Source organism: Antechinus flavipes, chromosome 4 (genome assembly GCF_016432865.1).
Source record: "Antechinus flavipes isolate AdamAnt ecotype Samford, QLD, Australia chromosome 4, AdamAnt_v2, whole genome shotgun sequence".
NCBI classification, from domain to species: Eukaryota; Metazoa; Chordata; class Mammalia; order Dasyuromorphia; family Dasyuridae; genus Antechinus; species Antechinus flavipes.
In genome coordinates, this window is record NC_067401.1 from 16,453,055 (window position 1) to 16,472,554 (window position 19,500).

Below are 19,500 nucleotides of genomic sequence, written 5' to 3' on the forward strand. Positions count from 1 at the left end.
TTATACATCTTCAGATAAAATATTTGGAGAAAAATAAAGAAACGAGTCATTTCTAAAGATAAATGAAAACTAGCAAGGCAATTTCTTTGTTCACTTGTGAGTAACTCTTCATGATCCCCTTTGGGTTTTCTGGGCAAGAAACTAGAATAATTTGCCGTTTCCTTCTCTCACTCATTTTCCAGATGAGGAGACTGAGGCACATGGGGTCAAATGACTTGCCCGGGATCTCACAGCTAGTTAGTGTCTGAGGTTAGATTTGAATTCAGGTCCTCCTGACTCTAGGCCCTATCCTCTGTACATTACAGTACCACGTAGCTGCCTGAAATTCTAGCAAAAGGGCCCAGTTGCTACTCAAGACTTAAGATATCTTTGGTTCTGTCTTTTCTTTCTCCCGGCTTCAGCTGTTCAACTCTGCCGACATAACCACTATCAAGTCTTGTCCATTATTCACTTGTAATTCTCCCCATTTACCTCTTCCTTTTTACTTTCAGTGCTATCATGTTCAGACTCCCATCATCTTTTTCCGCCTGGCTTAATGTAGCACCCTTCTGACTGATCTCTTTACCTCCACATCTTCTCTTTATAACCTAATAGTTCAAAATGCTGTCAGAGTAATAGCTCTCATATACAGGGCTGATTGCCATTATAGCCCTGTTCAAAGCCCTCTTTTTTAAACTCCCCACTCATTTCAGAATAAAAGGCCTTGACTGGTACTTAAGGCCCTTTACTAGCTAGCTTTAACCTACTGGACTAGATCAGATAAAAACAAAAAAGTTATTAGAGTCAAGTCCAAAGACAAACGAGGTGCTAGGAAGCTAGGGAATCTTGAGGCCCTTGTTGAGTTAAAAGTCAGCCTGAATAAAACACATACATGCTTGAAACATCTGTCAGATGTGATGGCAAGGCTCTGTCAGCAATCAGTAAAAGGCCACAGGAATGGTAGCAGGGCCATGGGACTAGAAAGAGCCAGTGCTTTCCTGATGCTCAAAAAAAGAAAAAAAAAGAATAGAGTTTGGCAGCCATAATTTGGTAAGTTTAACCTCAGCTCTTGGAAAGATTCTAGAATGTATTATCAGACGGGATCATTTGTGAACAACTCTTCAATTGTAGACATTTAAAAAAGGAAGAACCAGCATGACTTAATCGAGAATGAGTCAAACCAGACTAATTTTATTTCCTTTTTTAGACAGGTCATTAGCCTCCAAAAAGACTTCAACAAGCTAGATCTAGGAGACCAAGAGCATGACATTTAATAGAGATAAATATAAAGTCATATGCTCCTGTGCACAAGTACACATGCAGGATGATGGAGACATGGCCAGCTAGCATTTCAGTGAAGATGATCTGGGATTTCAGTACAGGGATTGAAAATGCTCAAACTGTCAGGAGGGTGATTATGGCAACCAAAAGTCGTATTCAGTCTTGCTAACCTTGAGAGTCATGTGATGTGATACCCTCACAGATCACCTAGAGAGCTTTGTGGTGCCATATATTGGGAAGAAGGTTGATCATGTGGAATATATCCAGAGGAGGATAACTAGGAGGATGATGAGGGGCAAGACCATGACATAGTAAGATGGGAGAAAAAAAGGCTTGGGAAATGGGGAGATAGGAGATTGAGTTATCTTAAAGATCCTATGAGATGAGGAAGAGGGACTTAATCCGTGTCAATTCAGTGGAGAGAAAAATCAACTGTAGAGCTAGAGAACACACTCTGACCTCTTCTAGCAGGTAATTTCTTGGCCCTGGGTTGCAGTTTCCTCAGCTATCACTGAAGAGCTTAGACTCAGCAACTGCCAAGGACTCTTCTAGATCCCAGGAAGCGAAGGTTGGATGACCCTCCTGTTAGAGAAGGATTCCCGAACAACTCTGGTCACTGAGGTCTCTTCCAGCTCCGACTCCATGGCTGTGACAACTTTTTAGCTTGAATGAATGTGTGTCCTCAGTTCTTCAGCCATTCTGAACATCTCACGTTCTCCAGTTTTGTTCTGACCTCTCTCATTTCTTGTCCTTGTGCATATAAGGAAGCATAGTGGACAAAAGATGAATCTGAGTTCAAATCCAGCTTCAGACACTTAACTAACTGAGATTCTGAGCAAGTCATTTAACTACTGATTGTTTCAATTTCCTCATCTGTAAAATGGGATAAAGCATCTATCTCCCATGATTGTTGGATGATATGTATAAAGCACTTTGCAAATTCTACAACGTTATATGAAAGGTTGCTATTGTTATGATCATTGTGTTTCCCACTGTCAGTAGAATGTGCTGACTTCTCTCACTATTGACATCCTTTCACTGCCCAGCTCATATCCCACTTGCTCTAGGAAGTCTTTCTGGATCCCTCAGCTACTTGGTCTAATTCTTCTTAGCAAATCATCCCTTTGTAACTCGTGTTATAGTTGCCTGGAAATTCAGAGGATCCCAAAATTCTTAGCGCAATTTGAAAGCTTTAAAAACTATACAGAGGAGACAGCTAGGTGACTGATAGATAGCGCACCAGCCCTGAAGTCAGGAGGGCCTGCGTTCAAATCTGGTCTCAGACACTTAACACTTCCTGGCTGTGTGACCCTGGACAAGTCAATTAACCTCAATTGCCTCAGCAAAAAAAAGAAGAAAGAATTTAGAGCTAAAACTATTCAAAAACTTATGGATTACCCCTGTAGATCTCACTGTATTCCTTATGTCTAGCCCAGTGACATACAGACATGAGACAAGGTTATTGAAATAACCTTGAAATAATCATTGGAATCTGGACCCTCCAGAGCCCAGCTCAGATGGCACCCTCTCTTATAGACACTTTGTTGATACATGTGAATGTCCCTTTTTTGGATTCCCATTACACTTTGGGACTGTGCCTCTCTCAGGAACTCTCACATTCTGCAATATTATTTTAACTTATGTATAATCTTCTCTCCCTTCTATTAGACTGTGTGAGAACACAGACCTTCCCATTCAACCTTAGATCAGGGGTTCTTGCCGTGGGATCCACGGCCCATGAATAGATTTTAGGGAGTCTATGAATTTGTTATTGTTGTTTTGAAATCTTGGTTGCTTTATTTCAATAGAATTGGGTTTTTGGGTGGTCTTATATATTTTATGCTTTAAAAAGATGATTCTTAGAAGAGGTCCAGAGACTTCACCAGCCTGCCTAAGGGGTCCAGAATCCAAGATTGCTGAAGAACCTGAGCTAGATAGATGGAGAGACAGACAGACTAACATATAGACAACAAACAGAAGAATGGTTGGAGAGAGAGAGAGAGAGAGAGAGAGAGAGAGAGAGAGAGAGAGAGAGAGAGAGAGAGATGGGTAAAAAGACAGACAGACAGACTGAGCATTTATTAAGCTCTTACTGTGTCAAGCACAATGCTAATGTTGCAGGGACAAATAAAACCAAACTGGTCCCTCTCCTCAAGGACATAAAACAAGACATAAAGAAGAGTTGGAGAGCTGCTTGAAGAGGAACCCTGGAGAAGGAAGAAGAGGTCAGACAGGACTGAGCTGAAGTGTGCCTGAACTCCTTCCTAAAATAGGGATCTCAGGGAAGGAAAGGAGAAAAGGCCCAGACAATGGGTTTCTCCAGGGCGAAGTGGTGGGTGAGGAGAAATAGAAGTCAATCGATCAATCAGAATTTAGTAAGGGCCTACTACGTGCTAAATACTATGCTAAGCTAAGAGTCCAGAGCAGAAGTCCACATCCTGTCTACATTTTGCAGAGGTGGGATTGGGGGGCAGGGGGGGGGACGGGAGGGAATGAGGGTATAGGGAAGTGGGATCAGACCCATGATCTCATTGGCAAAGGAAACTCGGGGAGAAAAATCTGTCACTGCAGCCTGACTCCTGCAGTCTGGAGCCTCGTGCAACTTCTCGTGCAGCCCAGGACAGTCTCCCTCTGAGAGCAGCTTTCTCTAAACCACGCTGCCTCTCCCGTACGGCCGGAGTGCAGCCCAACTTACAGTTGCTGACCCCCTTCCTGTGTGTATCTTTAGCTTTCAGGGAGATAAGAATAAACTTCTTCGCATAGAAGTGACGGACTCCCCCGAAGAGGATCTTTTCTCTCACTTCCGCCATGCCTCTCACTTCATGGGTAAGCATGGCCGTGGTTGGGGGGCCCCCAAGCAGGGGCCGCGTGCCCGTGACTCTGCTCTGGCTGTGGTGGATGTGACCTCTGACGGACGGCACATGGGGAGTGTCAGCGAATCCGAAGGCCGCAGGCCGTAGTCCCCGCACTAGGCCCCTAGGGAGCCAGGGGTTCTCCTGGATGGATAAGCTCCCTTTTCCCATTCCTGGCAAAAGAGTGATCAAGGAGCCCCTTCAATGGAGCAGCTGGAGGGAGGTGTATCAGATGGATTGAATGTGATGGGCCCGGGAGGGGGGACTAGCCACTGAGCACCTGGGACCCACAATGCGGGCAGTACGTTGCCAGGGACGCAGAGCCAGTGTTACAAGGGCGTGCTCAGCAGCATGTCTGCATCTGTGCTAGTCACATGCTGGTCACATGCTGACCAGCACCCGCCATCTGTGAAGTGTCAGGGAATCATGAGGAGGGAAAGTCATGACCTTCAGCCCCAAGGCTGGAGAGCACCGCGGGAACAAGACAGACCTGATGGTTCCTGGTCCTTGGCGCCCTGCTCCCTCTCCCTCTTCCCCATCTCTGAGTCTTCAGGGTTGCTGTTTGTTCTGCTGCTGCTTTAAAAAGTTTCCTCTAAGGTAAAGTAGATGACTCCTGTCTTCCTGCTCTCTGCATAGATGTCTTGCACAAATGCAACACAAGAGGAGGCAAAAGGTTGGAAATACATAAGGAAAGAGAGAAAGAGAGAGAGTCTTTTAAATGTGATGGAGAGATTTTCCTTCCTGAAACTTTGGTACTAGTCTTGAATCATTGTATTCTTGAGAAGAGCTGAGTCATTCAGAGGTGATCATGGCACAGTCTTGCTATTACTGTGTACAGTGTTCTCCTGGTTCTGCTCGTTCCACTCAGTATCACTTCACATAAGTTTTCCCAGGTTTTTCTGAAATCCTCCCACTCATTTGTTAGCGCACAAAATATTACATTTATATATCACAGCTTGTTGAACCATTCCACGATTGTTGCCCATCCTTTCAATTTCCAATGTTTTGCCCTCACAAAAGATGGACTATGAATATTTTTGCATGTGTAGGTCCTTTTCCCTTTTTTATGATCTCTTTGTAGTGGTATCGCTGGATCAAAGGGCAGGCTATGCACCGTTTCATTACCCTTTGGGCTTAACTCCAAGTTGCTCTCCAGAATGGTTGAATCAGTTTGCAACTTTAGTTGTGTCCCAATTTTCCCACATCCTCGCCAACATTTTCCTTTTTTGTCATATTAGCCCATCTGATGGGTATGAGGTGAGATGTTTTCATTTACATCAGAAAGCCAAGTTATAATGTCAGACTATAAAAGATCTGCTCATTCTATAACTCCTTCCTAACTCCTTTTTAGCATTAGCCCTTATATGTAATTCTAAAGTCCACAAGGTCACTTACACTTGCCCTCACAGGCTAATAATCCATTCCCATTAAGCTACAAAACAATATGGTTCCTTTCTTCTTGTGCAAAAATGATGGCAAAGAGTTGGAAAAGAATTATACAGTGTATAGAAAATCTGTAAAGATTGTAAGGTAACCTTATTCAATGTTTGATTAGTAAGTATAGTATTGAAGAAAATGAGTTATATTCATCCTGACATTCTTGATATAAAATAAACCAGAGAACAGAAACAAATAGCAGCAAAATGGTAGGACAGGCCCCAGGTGGTTTTATTTTTTTAATCAAACTTTATGACTAGTTTTTAATTTTCAGTTTCCACAACAAAATGGAATTATGTACTTTGAGAAATATGTGTTCAAACAGAAATGTATGTAAGAGACAAAGATATATAAAGAATATAGGAAAAGTAATTAAAAAGTAAAACAAACATTATACACATAAATCTATTATTATATTACAATACAAAATTGTAGAACATCATATTGTACCAAAATGATGTTTTGTTCAAAGGTACATATTTAGTTCCCACCCCAGTATGGCTAAAATCATTGTATCAGATCTCCTCCCTCAGGGAAATCATTTTTAGGTATATAAAAATTCATTTGTTTTGGGGCAACTAGGTGGTGCAGTTGATAGAGCACCAGCCCTGAAGTCAGGAGGACCTGAGTTCAAATGTGATCTCAGTCACTTAACACTCCCTAGCTGTGTGACCCTGGGCAAATCACTCAACCCTAATTGCCTGGGGGGGAGGGAAGGGATGGGAGATCATTTTACACCAGCATTATCAAATGTTAGTGTAAAATCAGTGCAGAAACCCCGAAGTAACATAATTCGAAGAGGAAGATGTGGATGCTTTTCATTTCACATCATTTCCACAAATAACTAGAAACTGGCTCATTTCATAAAAGTATCAATAGAGGTAAACAATTTCACTCCTCACCACAAGCAGTTCATCAGTCATTCACTCAGCCAACAAGAGTTTATTATGAGAAGATACCCAAATCAGTAGTTGATTTCTAATAGTCACACACACATAGTTTGTCAAATTTCATTACCCACAATGACCAAATAAATAGTTGACACCTATGATCTGCATATATGTTCTTGTAGAGACAAATAAAGTGATTGGTTAGAGTTGATTTTATTGGGCACCAAAGGCAAGAAGAAATATCCTTTTGGAGGACTTGTATAGCAGTGCTTGTGGCAGGGATTTGAAAAGAAAACCACTATAAAATTAATTGCAGGTTAGGCGCCTTTATCTGTAACAATGGATGAAGAGAAGAAGAATTTATATCAAGATCTCCATCACACTCTTCCCTATTAAATTAGAAAAAACTTTGTTTAGTGAGAATAGATAAGGATAGTAAAGAATACACTGGAAAATACAGGTAAACGGAGTAGTAAAGACTAACCCAAGTCACAGAGACTATATAGAGGTTTCATGTGTTTATGTTCTGAGTGCTACCTTTGAGAAAGAATGGAGAGACCTTGCATGTGTTGATTCATGTTGTCATGAATGGTGCAATCACATTTTAAGTGATGTGAATGACTCATTACTTCTGTGTGAGGGTCATCTCTCATCAGCTGATGAGACCCAGACCACCAATTTGTTAAGAGCAAAGATCGAAATTAATGCAAGGCTAGGAGAATACATATGAGGGACAAACAAGAAAAAGAAAACTGAGGAAAAGATTTAACATCTGGACCCCTGCTGCATTGGACTCTGCAGACTCTCCTGGATGTTCTCTTCTCACTGGGTTTTGGTGTCGTGGCTGTCATCTCATACTCTTCCTACCCATCTGACTGCTCATTTTTAGTTCCCTTTGATGACTCGCATTGAGGACATCATATGCAATATTCCCTTCTTATAGACTCCTACTTCTTCAAAAGAATGGGGGTGGATGTTGGACTATATCTATTAAGGATTGTTGAGATTATTAATCTCATTGATTCTCAAACTTGTTGAACTCAAACCAGCCTCCTAATTTCCCTCTATAAGCACAAAACCTTTGGATAACCTTTGGATTAAAAGGAGTTGAAGATGCAGTTCAATGCTGAGCTTTACACCTTTTGGTTTTTTGCCATTTTTGCCTGGAAGCTCCCAGTCTTCAGCTAAAAGGCTTGTTTGGGTATTCAGATTTTAGAGTCAGGGCCATTTGACAGGCAGAGGTTTAGCCAGACCTCTGGCACTTATCTTGAATTCATAAAGGTCATGGAGGTATCCTATGCTCTTGCAGAGCTTAGATTTTAAGTATCGCATGCTTTCAGCTCTTGTCCATCACTCAGCCCCCTGAACCCATCACTTAAGTGGGTGCTAAGCAAGTGTAAGACACTTAACCCCTCCTCTACACATCTTCTGCTCATCAGAGAGGAGTCACAATAGAATTCAGTTATGGGGAAAGTTCATATGCCGTTTCTCAGGATGGAAAGGAAATGCCATTTCCCAGAATCAACACAGATCATCCATTCATTTCATTCAACAAAGACTTACTCTGCTTAATAAATACAATGCTAAGTTCTAAAAAGAAAAAAAAAAGGTACAAAGTTTAGATAAGATATCATTCTTTCTCTCTTAGAGCTGATTGTCTCAGAGGCTGATAAGACAGTGGGAAGACCATGGTTCAATTCTGCCTCTGATATTTGATACTTATGTGACCTTGGATAAACTGGGCCTCAGTTTCCTGCACTGTAAAATGAAGGGATTGAATTAGATGGTTTCTGATGTCTTTTTTCATCTTTAGATATATTTTCCCATCAGGCTATAATTATACATGTACATGACATGGGAAGTACAATTTGCAATACCAAAGTATATGAAATTCAATTAACATAACTTTTGTTTGTTTGTTTGTTTCAGATGCCCATGTTAGCCGTGGCTCTGTCATCCTTGTTTTCTCTACTCTGGGAATAAGTCGAGGTTCTACGGTGATTTTGGCTTATCTCATGCATCGGAATAGAGAATCCTTAAGGGTATGTAGACCAACATGGCTTTTTTCTTCCTTCATTTCCTTGGAGTACAGGAAGGGCAGCTGTGGGCCTTCAAAGAGATAATGGACCTAAAGCGCTTTGCAAATCTTAGATAGATGCTAATAATGATCATAATGATCACCATAACAACTATGGTGATCATTATTATATTATTATCCTTTAGGATTGGGATGACTTCTACTCATGAGCCTCCTAGTAATCTCATGCTGAGCTTAAGCAGTGTTTGTAGGGCAATACCTGGATGTGCTGATAAATGTTTAAATCAGGCTCTCAGAATAAAAAATACATGCACACACTTTATTTAATCTGCATAATTAATACTTTCATAAGCTAGAAAATCCATAAAACTAGGAACCAAGCCCTGATTTGTAGCAATAGCTGGTTTCTCAGATGCATTTGATCACACCTGAAATTTTTTAATTGATTCTTCACAAGCTGGCTCCAGCATACCCCGTGTTGACATTTATCATCTTCATTATCTATTTCATTTTTATCTGTGTTTGCTGTATACCTGACATCAATCTGTTGATTCTGCCAATCAGACCGGTCAATCAGATATTATTAAATAAAATAATTTTAATAATAATATTAATAATAACAATAAACCAATCTTTAGAAAATTCTCTCCATGTATACACATGGGGAGAATCACACAATCACCATTCAGACTGCACATACAAAGAATATATGTGCCTAAGATATATTTGACCAGAGCAACTCACACCTTCAGTGTTTACAAGGTTCCTGATGCCCCTGTTCTTGTCAAGATTCCCTCTGCTGGGTGTGTCATCTCTGAAAGTCTTGGCTCCTGGGGGTTATTTGCTGTTATCTTGGTCATTGAACTTTTCTTGGTTAGCATTTTCTTATCTTTATCTCTTGAGGGTCAGTAACCAGCTATCACTGTTTCCATCTGCCAGGATGTACGGACTAGAAAGCCCCTCCCTAATAAAAGCCAGCTCTTTAGTCATGGATAGAAGCTGTGAGAGACCCTATCCAATTAAAAGAGAACAGAAGATAGGCAGGGTACCTTTCAGCAAAGATTTAAATTTTTTTTAACCTCTGTTGAAGGCTAAATCATAGTCCATGAAATCAAACAAATGTCTGACTTACTTAGAGTTGGAAATTTCTGATACTTCTTACTTATGCCCTTACGGGAAGATGGTGCCTCCAAAATCCATTTTAAAGGTTATGTCAAAAATATCCACAAAAGCTTTGTGGAAGGTAGGAGAGCAAAGCCCACTTTCCTCCCAAGATCTTTTTCTGGGTTGGCAAGCAAATGAATTTAAAGCTAAACAAAACAATTCTGGCTGTTGTCCTTTACAATCCAGACTCATATTCCTGACTTTATTATACATATGTGTGTGTGTGTGTGTGTGTGTGTGTGTGTATAATCTGTCAAGAGACAGAACAAACTCTACCTAGGGTTGTTATATGTTGGCCAGTGAAAAACTCCATGACCCTCCTTCTTAGTCTGTATCTTAGTCACTGTATCACACACTAGGAAAGACACGTCAGTCCAACCCATTGGAACATGAGTCTTGGCAGTCATGGGATAAAGTTTGTCTATTAAACAATAGCATCTGTTGATTTGCTACTTTGAAGTCGTTCTTGACTCTGCCCTCCTCAGCCCATGGCTATTAACTGTCTCCCTTGAGATTACTTTGTATTGACTTCTTGGGAACATGTAGCATCCTCCTACTCCAGGCCTGCTACTAAGAATGAAAGAAACAGAGGAGCATGGGGATGTGGGCTGACCCCTAAGGATGCTGCTTGGTTGTCAGTCTGGCACAAGACAGTCAAGTTAGTGTCTGTCTGCAAGCAAGAAAGCTGGACCCGGGAAAGTCTGAAATATCCAAATTGCACCTCTTGGCAGTGTTTCAGTGTCCAGTGCTGAATGCCAAGGGGGCAGGAGAGAGAGGAGGAAAACAGGAAAGGAAGGAGGAAAAGGCTTATATTAAGCATTTATTGTGTTGCACTGTGCCAACCTTTGGGGATACAAATAGAAAAGTAACACGGTTGTGTTCTGAATGAGCTCACATTTTATTTAGAAAGGTAACACATATAGATGATTTCATCTGCCCAGTAGAAAAGCCATGAGGACTCACGAACTGGACTAAAAACACGAAGGCTTTCTTATATCAGCCACATTCAAAACGGATCTTAACCAGTTATAGGCAAGAGCTTCCTCCTGCTTTTTGTCAACATATTCTCAGCTCTAAGTCACAAAATAAAGCAACTAATATAGGGCAAAAGCAAAAAACAAAAACTTTACCCTTTAACCTAGAATAGATGAAATAAGAGACAATTTGTGGAGTTGTTGATGTCTAAAGAGGGGAAAGGTTCAGAAATCTGAAACCACTGGAAATCCAAACTTTGGAAATTAGATCTAAAAACCAAACAGACGACAAAAACAAAACTAGTGTCTCAGCTGCCTTTGAAAAGGAGAAGAGCATACTTAGATCAGAATTTCAAGGAGCCATTCTTCAGCATAGCCATTAAATCTAACTAAAAGACCTGAGGTACCAAAACAGAATAATCCCAAATTAAAATTTCCCATGGCACCATGAGTGAATGCATTTTCCCATAAAAGAGTATGAACGTTTGAGGACAGCACTATAATATATATGCAGTAATCATTGCTATGGATAAAGCTAAGGAGGACATTCAATGCCATCAAGAAGATAAACAATAGAATGGCATTAGCAATTTGGGAGAGTCCTGGAGACCTGAAAATGGGCTTTGGAAAACTGGGTCATTATATAGTTCATACATGTGATAGAGAAAACATGAAGGCGGTACTGCCCAAATAAGGCAACATAAAAGTAATCTACAAAATGGATCTTGGAAAATAAAAGTATAACACAAATTCTGTATTCTTTTAATTAGAAATGGAAAGAAAAACAACAAAAGTTAAGGTAATACAAGAAGTCAAAGCTAGGATAAATAATCCAATGTCAAGTGAAAACTTTTACTACAGTGAATGGAGAGATTCCCTCCTCCCTCCCCCCGCCCCCAGAAGGAATAGGGAAAGCATTTCTAATTTTCAAATGATCCCAAGAACCCAATACCACAAAACATTATCAAATAATCAACAGAAATCATGTGAAGGGAGTTGACAAACTCCAGGTGTTCTGCCTTTCTGGAATGGGGTAAAGGGCAGGAGAGATCTGGGGCTATGGCTCATGTACATGACAGTAATCTCTGAATGACTAGCAAAGGGACAGAAACCTGATCCTATCTTCACTAACAGAAAGCATCTCATTCATTCCCAGAAGATGAGATGACCAGAGAGCTCCCCAAACAAAGTTCTGGAAGTCTTGGTGCAGCCCTATGCTTTTAGAGACCAGTGCTGGCTATTTGTGTGTTTGTGTTCTTTATGTAAAACATATACAGTTTTTAATCCCTCAAATCTCTAACACTTAAAAAAGAACCATGTATTAACTGAAAAGCAAAAGGGGTTAGGCCCAGGTGACAACAAGAGAAACTCTACTTGGTAGTTATTGAATTAGCCGTCCCAAAGAGCCATCAATCTGTGCTGCTTCTCATGATTATGGCAAAGCCTTTGACTCCATCTCATACTCATACTTGTCCACTTACTGGGACTAAGCAAAATAAATCCAACTATAGCAGTAGCACTAAAGAGCACTTGAGATGCACACCAGAAAACTAGTTTGTATTTAAAACAAGCTACCAACATAATAACATCAAGAGTAATTGACAGAGGCAGCTAGGTGGTGCAGTGAATAGAGCACCAGCCCTGAAGTCAGGAGGACCTGAGTTCAAATCTGACCTCAGACACTTACACTTCCTGGCTGTGTGACCTTGGGCAAGTCACTTAAACCCAACTGCCTCAGCAAAAAAAAAAAAAAAAAAAAAAGTAATTGATATAAATCATGACTTGTCTTCCGAAAAAACCTATTATGATTCTGCCTGAAATCCCTCATTATCACTCTTCAATAGACATAAGCCTGAGTCCCAAATCAGAGAGAATCAAGCCCAAACATCTTATTAATCATTTGAATGACATGGAGAAGGTCAACTTTTAAGACTCCACCAAAGGGCTCCTTCCTTTTGTGAATTCCTTCTCCAGCAATATCAGAATGGTATCTGGACTCAACCAGTATAATGTCCTTAAGCTATGCCGAGGAAAGATAGGCACTGAAAGCTTTGAGCTTGAATGTGGAAGTCACATTGAACCAAATGAATAAAGATGATAACATAGACCCACTAAGCATAAAGGAAATGGAAGCCTAAATATCTGAGAGATTTACTAGCAGCCTGAAATGAAATCTGAATGGAAAGACTAGGTTTACAGGAGAACTCACCAATGGCAGTCTTATTGTCCATTTCTTCAGATTACAAAATAGCTTAAAACAGATTTGAAAAGTAGCCTCGAAAAATCCATCCAATATTCGTGAAACTTGGGTTCTGTCACTGTGAGTGGTCTATAGGGGAAAAAAAAAAAAAACAAAAATGAATATTTACAAAAAGAAGGAAACAATTAATAATAGTTTAAAAAAATCGAAATCAAAACTATTTTTGGAACAAGCAGACATGAATCCCTGCGCAGTCGTTAAGACTGATAATAAGGTTTCTCTCAGATAACTGAAGGTGATTTACCTCTGGTTAGAGCCCGTAGAATGGCTGGACTCCAAGAATAGACTCAAGAGACACTGCATGGGAAATGTCTATACATTGATAAAGAAACATAGAGCAAATAACTGTTGTATGGTAATGAGGGACTTACGATGACAACTTAACACCAGACCATCAAACAGAGACTCCAAAAGAAATGTTCTTTAAGGAGCCCAGACTTAGTGATAAGGTTAGTTTTACAAAGAAATGTTAGAAACACTTTACTCCAGGTTATCATTATTTATCACCTATGGAATACTTAGAATACTTAGTAAGATGTGACCTGTGGCAAGAATCAGATCAGAGGCCTGCTAACAGACGACAAATCTCTATCCTATAATTACAGATTTTAAAATAAGAGCTAAGTCAACCAGTAAACTTGTACAGAAACCGAACCCGTTGTTATTTAGTCATTTCTGGTCATGTCTAACACTTCATGTCTCCCTTTAGGGTTTTCTCGGCACAGATGCCATTTCCTTCTCACAGAGGCAAATGACGTGCTTGGGGTCACATAATAAATGTCTGAGGCCAGATAATAAACTTCCTGATTTCCTGGTTCAGTCCTGGGCCATCTATCTGCCCTCACTGAACCATCATCATAGGTCAAATTGGTTTCCACAATTGCCTGTACATTACATTGACCCATAGAAATTTTGAACATAGCTTTTAACTGATGTCACCCTATCAGAACTTTATAATCTCTCCAAACTAAAATGTAGGTTGTCAAAATTATATGGGTTGAATATTTGTTCTGGTTACTACTGGAGTTGGAGCCTACAGAGGAAGAGCTTGTATCCAAATATGACTATTCAATTGCAAAATTAAAAAAAAAAAAAAAAAAAAGCATTTATTGTACCTGCACGTAAAGTAGTTCACAGAACATTTAATATAAAAAGTAATTTCAGGAGGGTAACTTGTCCCAGGACCATTTGTTATTGAAAAATATGAATAAGAAGTTTGATAGCTACTATCAGAAGATAAAATAAAACAGGCTACATGTTTACTTTTGGGGAAAAAAAATACTTTTTCCAAAAGAAAATGCTTTTGCAAAAAGAAAAATTTTTCCAAAGGAAATACTTTTGGGGGGAAAAAAACCCAGCCCTTGATTCACAAAGGCCATTCTCAAGCACATCATACATTGGGTTTGTCAAAGGGAAGTGAAAATGGTTTGTTCTTGGATGGAACTCCCTAAGATCCAAGGATGGAATCAAAGTGCTCTTCGTGGGTGACATCTGCATGAACTCGAGCAACAAGATGTTAAAAAAGCAGCAGCCAACAAATGATTGCTGCCGAGTGAAGTGAGCAGAGCTAGCAGAACAAGTTATGCAATAACAACATCAGGAAGACAATAAAGCCCTTGAAAGAACTCTGGCCAATGTAACAGCCAGTTGTGATTCCAGGTGATGGAGGAAGGAGCACGCTGCACGCTTTGTGAAAGGTGATGGATTGAAGATGCAGAGCAAGACATGGCCAGGGTGGGGATGTGCTTTGTGTGCACATGTATATATGTTGCAAAGAGTTTTTTTTTCTTCTTGAATTGGGGTACGGGAAGGAATTTTGAGAGGGAGAGGAAATAAATGCTTGTTAATTGAATAATAAAGCAAAAGATTGAAAATAAATATTACCAGGGAACATTATCTCACTGGTTCTTACATAAGGGAAGATATTGCCACAAACTGCTCCACCCTCTTGACAAAACTTGGCTTTCTTCTTCCTGCAGAGATCCTGGATTCACGTGCAGAACTGTAAAAACAACATTCGACCTAACAGAGGCTTTGTGAAGCAGCTGGTGGAATGGGAGAAAGTGATCCATGGAGCTCCTGTCACCGACATTTCGGATCCTCTTTACTGACCCTTCCCCGAAGCTTCCCAGAAAAACAAAGCCTTCTATTTCTTCACTTCAGCTGAGGTCGACTCTTTGACCAGCTTGGGCCAGGACGGAGGGAGGGGATTCTTGTGGTTCACCTCCTCATCCTTGGATTCCAGAATTTCCAAGTGGTTTTGGCTTCCAAGCACTGCTTAGGATCAGATGATCGCTCAGATCTCTTCCAATTCCCAGTCTTATGATGTGAATTTTCATGTATTTGCGTCCTTGGCCCAACTGGAGCACATCTGGAAATGGCTCTCCAGCCTGACTGAAAAGGTGTCCTGTCCCCCATCCCCTCACCCCCGACCAAGTTAAAGTCAAAATTTATACTTTCATAACAATTAGGTGGGTACCTTTCAGGTCCTTGCACTGAAGGGGTACACCGGGCCCACACAGCTTATCCCATGCATCAGTGAAGCTCCAAGGATCATGAAGCTTCCTGACCTATGGGACCCAGCATAGCCTAAAGCTGCCACATCAGGGTCTGCCTCAGCCTCAAGGCTGTCCCAAGAGTTTCAGGAGTGATTTGGAACTCTGAAGTTGGAGTGGGGGAGATTGGGATTGGAAAAACATTCTTCCCAGGGTGCTCTCCACCAACCAAAATCCAACCATTTCTGAATCTCCTAAGCTTTGAAGCCTCAATGATCACCCAGATTCCAGTGAGATTCCAAATAGAGTTATAGGTTCTGCTATCCAAAGAATGGAAAGGGATCAAATGTTATCAGTCCTCAGGACAGCCACAACCACCTGGCCTGTGGATCCTGACCAACGAGAACCACATCTTCAGTGAGCCCAGAGAGAGAGGTCTCCAGAAGCATCTCATTATTCCCAGTTTGTTAGCTTTTCCCTGCTGCCTGCCTTGGTTATCTCTGCTGCTCACAGAAAGATAACCACATTTCGAGAGCTATTAGGATTCGACACAATCTCCTGGAGTTTAAGTTCCTTTAGAGTGACAGCGGTCCTCAAACTTTTTAAATGGGGGACCAGTTCACTGTCCCTCAGACTGTTGGAGGGCCGGACTATAGTAAAAACAAAAACTTTGTTTTGTGGGCCTTTAAATAAACTTCACAGCCCCGAGTGAAGGGGATAAATGTCCTCGGCTGCCGCATCTGGCCCACAGGCCGTAGTTTGAGGACCCCTGCTTAGACCATAGCAGATCCCTCTGATGGCCAGTGAGCTCAGCTGGCTAACACAGGGGATCAGTTGTATTCTGGAAAGACTAATGGGTCTGAATTCAAGCCAGGCCTCTGCTACTTGACAGGGGACTTCAGGCAAGCCACTTTCTCCCCTGAGCTTAAGGATCCATCTGTAAATAAGAGAGCTAGGCCACACATTTTTTGCAATCTAAACCTTATGAAATAACCTCAGGGAAGATCAGCATAGAGAATAAAACATTTTACAAATGAAACTGAAAAGGAAAAGGTAAACGTGGTGACTTAGGGATCATAGATCATTCCTGACTAAATGAATGTCTGGTATTGTTTCTACCCCACAAATCTGCCTCTCAGAAGAAACAGCGATAATCCAAAACACAGGGAATTTAGGATATTTAAAACCTTATCTGAAGGACAGCAGAGCAGTGGGAAGAGAGATAGGCCCTGCCTTTGACTTACACTGGCTGGATGACTCTGGACAAGTCACAGTGACCTCTCAGGGCAAGCAATTCTCTGACTGTGTTGCAGAGCAGTCGCTGAAATATATGTTTGTCCACTGGGAGTTCCCTATGCTAATGAAATCATAGATCCAGTCAAAAATAAACTTACTGAAGCAGCCACTAGCTGTTGTACAATTAAGGCCTTTCTGTACTTCCCAGATCTCGGGTATCAGAGATGGATGTGCGAAGATGGAGAAGGTGAGGGATGGGGAGAGCGTGGGGATCCCTCATAAAGGACAGAAGTTCTGAAAGGAGCCCGACACGTTTGGGGACCATATTCCTTGATGGCTTCTGGATTGCATCTGCAGCAAATCAGGAAGAGATGCAGAGAAGACGAACTGTTGGGGGCTTCTGCGTTTCCTCTTGGGGCAAGCCGGCAGAGACCCCAAGACGAGCTGTTACATGCATGTGGCAAAACGGCCCAAAGTCAGAGGATGTGAGCTGCTTGTGGTCAGCAGGGTTTTACTCCCATTAACCTTTAGGAATTCTTTACCTTTTGGGGGGTCCCAGACCCCTTTAGTATCTGTCTGGTGAAGTCTGTGGACCCCGTCTCAGATGTTTTTAAATGAGTAAAATAAAAATAGGATTATAAAGGATGCCTACTATGTTGAAATAGTGATCAATTTTTTTTTTTTAATTCATGGACCTCCAGGTTAAAAACACCTGCTTTAGACAATGTTTGGTGGCACTCCTCTATCCCCAGAAAGGTTTCTGGATGGGTCCATCCCCCGAGAAATAATAGGAGGGGGAGAGAGTCAAGTCTACAAGCTTTAGCACTATGAATGGGCAGTGTGCTAAACTCTAGGGCTACAAATATAAGCAAAAAGATAATTTCTGCTCTCCAAGAATGAGGGCTGGAAGGTGGGGCATGGTGGGGCAGTCTGGAGAATGGGAAACAAAAGAACTCATCAGTGTAAGAAAAGAGCCTTGAGGTTCCAGAGTGAAAAAGCCCTGCTGATGAGGGTGACCAAGCAGAGATTCAGACATCTACTCCAGTGCTTCAGTCCTAAGTATGCCAGTGACACTGTGAACTTGATCCAGTATTTTGGAGAACAGTCTGGAAATAAGCCCAAAGAGTTATAAAACTGCTTATACCCTTTGACCCACCGATACCACTGTAAGGTCTGTTTCCCGAGAGGATTATGGAAAAAGGAAAAGGAACTTTGTTCTATGTTCTAAAGTATTTATAGCAGCTCTCTTTGTAGTGGCAAAGAATTGGAAATGGAACGCCCAGCGTTTGGGGAACGGCTAAGATTGGGTATATGATTGTGATGAGATACTATTTCACTGTAAGAAATGAGCTGGATGATTTTAGAAAAACGTAGAAAGGTGCATAAAATAATGAAAAGTGGAATGAACAATATCAAGAGAATATTGTATACAATAACAGCAATATTATTTGCAGAAGAATTGTAAATAACTGTTAGTCTGAGTAAACACTCAAATCAACCACAAATGACCTATGAAGGAAAATACTATCCACCTCTAAAAGAACTAATAGAAATAGTATGGGTTTATACACACACATATGTGTGTGTGTGTGTGTGTGTGTGTGTGTGTGTGTGTGTGTGTATGTGTGTTTTGGTGGCTTCTAGCAGGATGGGTAGCAAGATAATTGGATCTTAAAATGTAACAAAAACAATTTTTTAAAAAAGATATACAAGTGAAAAAAAATGTAACAGCCCTTTTTATAGTCGCAAGGAACTGGAAACGGAGTAGATGCCCATCAGTTGGGCAGTACATGAATATTGTTTTCTATGAAATAAGCAGGTCGATTTCAGAAAATTCTGGAAAGACATTAGCAGATGCTAAGCAAGTAGAACCAAGAGAACCTTGGATACAGCCACAACAAAATTATGTGATGATCGTGGCTCTTTTCAACAATGAAGTGATTCAAAGCAATTCCAATAGACTCGTGATGGAAAAAACCATCCTCAACCAGAGAGAGAACTATGAAGACTGAATATGGATCACAATATAGTATTTTCACCTTTTTTTTTGTTTCTTTGCTTGTTCTTATTTCCCCTTTTGATCTGATTTTTCTTGTGCAGCATGATGTACGTGGAAATGTGTTTAGAAGAATTGCACATGTGTAATCTAGATTGCATTAATTGCTATGTAGGAGAGAGGGATGGTGAGGAAGGAGGGAGAAAAATTTGGAACATAAGGTTTTGCAAAGATGGATGTTGGAAACTTTTTGTATTTTGAAAAATAAGCTATTAAAATAAAACATTATTGGGGGGAAAAGGTGTGATAATTTACTTTTGACTTTTCTTTGGAAAGCAGGTTGGGAAGCTCCTATAAGTGGAAGCCAAGCCCATTCTGATAAATTGTTTCTATGAGAACTAATATAAGCCTCTCATTTTAAATACAAACACAGAAAGTTGGGAAGGAATTGAGAAGGGCTTCAAAGACTTAGGAGGACCTATGGAAGCCTTCCAATGTTCTGGTTTGTCCCAGGGAGGGGAGACAGAAGGAATCCTAAGACTTGATTTCAAGACCCATTCACTCTGTGATCATATATCACAGGGTTGATACTCAGATTGAGTAGATGCCCATCAGTTGGGCAGTACATGAATATTATTTTCTATGAAATAAGCAGGTCGATTTCAGAAAATTCTGGAAAGACATGAGCAGATGCTAAGCAAGTAGAACCAAGAGAACCTTGGACACAGCCACAACAAAATTATGTGATGATCGTGGCTCTTTTCAACAATGAAGTGATTCAAAGCAATTCCAATAGACTCATGATGGAAAAAACCATCCTCAACCAGAGAGAGGACTATGAAGAGAGGCAAGATGGCGTCTAGTCAAATCAACAAACATTTATTTTATTGAGCACATC

The 19,500-nt window shown here is 40.8% G+C and overlaps 1 protein-coding gene across 1 annotated transcript in view; it reads left to right on the forward strand.

Annotated features, from left to right (window-relative positions):
* STYXL1 (serine/threonine/tyrosine interacting like 1) overlaps nucleotides 1-18,188 on the forward strand; it is a 49,023-nt gene extending 30,835 nt beyond the window's left edge. Inside the window, exons 7-9 of the mRNA XM_051991887.1 lie at nucleotides 3,989-4,086; nucleotides 8,369-8,481; nucleotides 14,855-18,188. Of these exons, the coding sequence (XP_051847847.1) occupies nucleotides 3,989-4,086; nucleotides 8,369-8,481; nucleotides 14,855-14,986 (343 nt within the window). The 3' untranslated portion in view covers nucleotides 14,987-18,188. The remainder of the gene's footprint in view (nucleotides 1-3,988; nucleotides 4,087-8,368; nucleotides 8,482-14,854) is intronic.
* The last annotated feature ends 1,312 nt before the right edge of the window (nucleotides 18,189-19,500 follow it).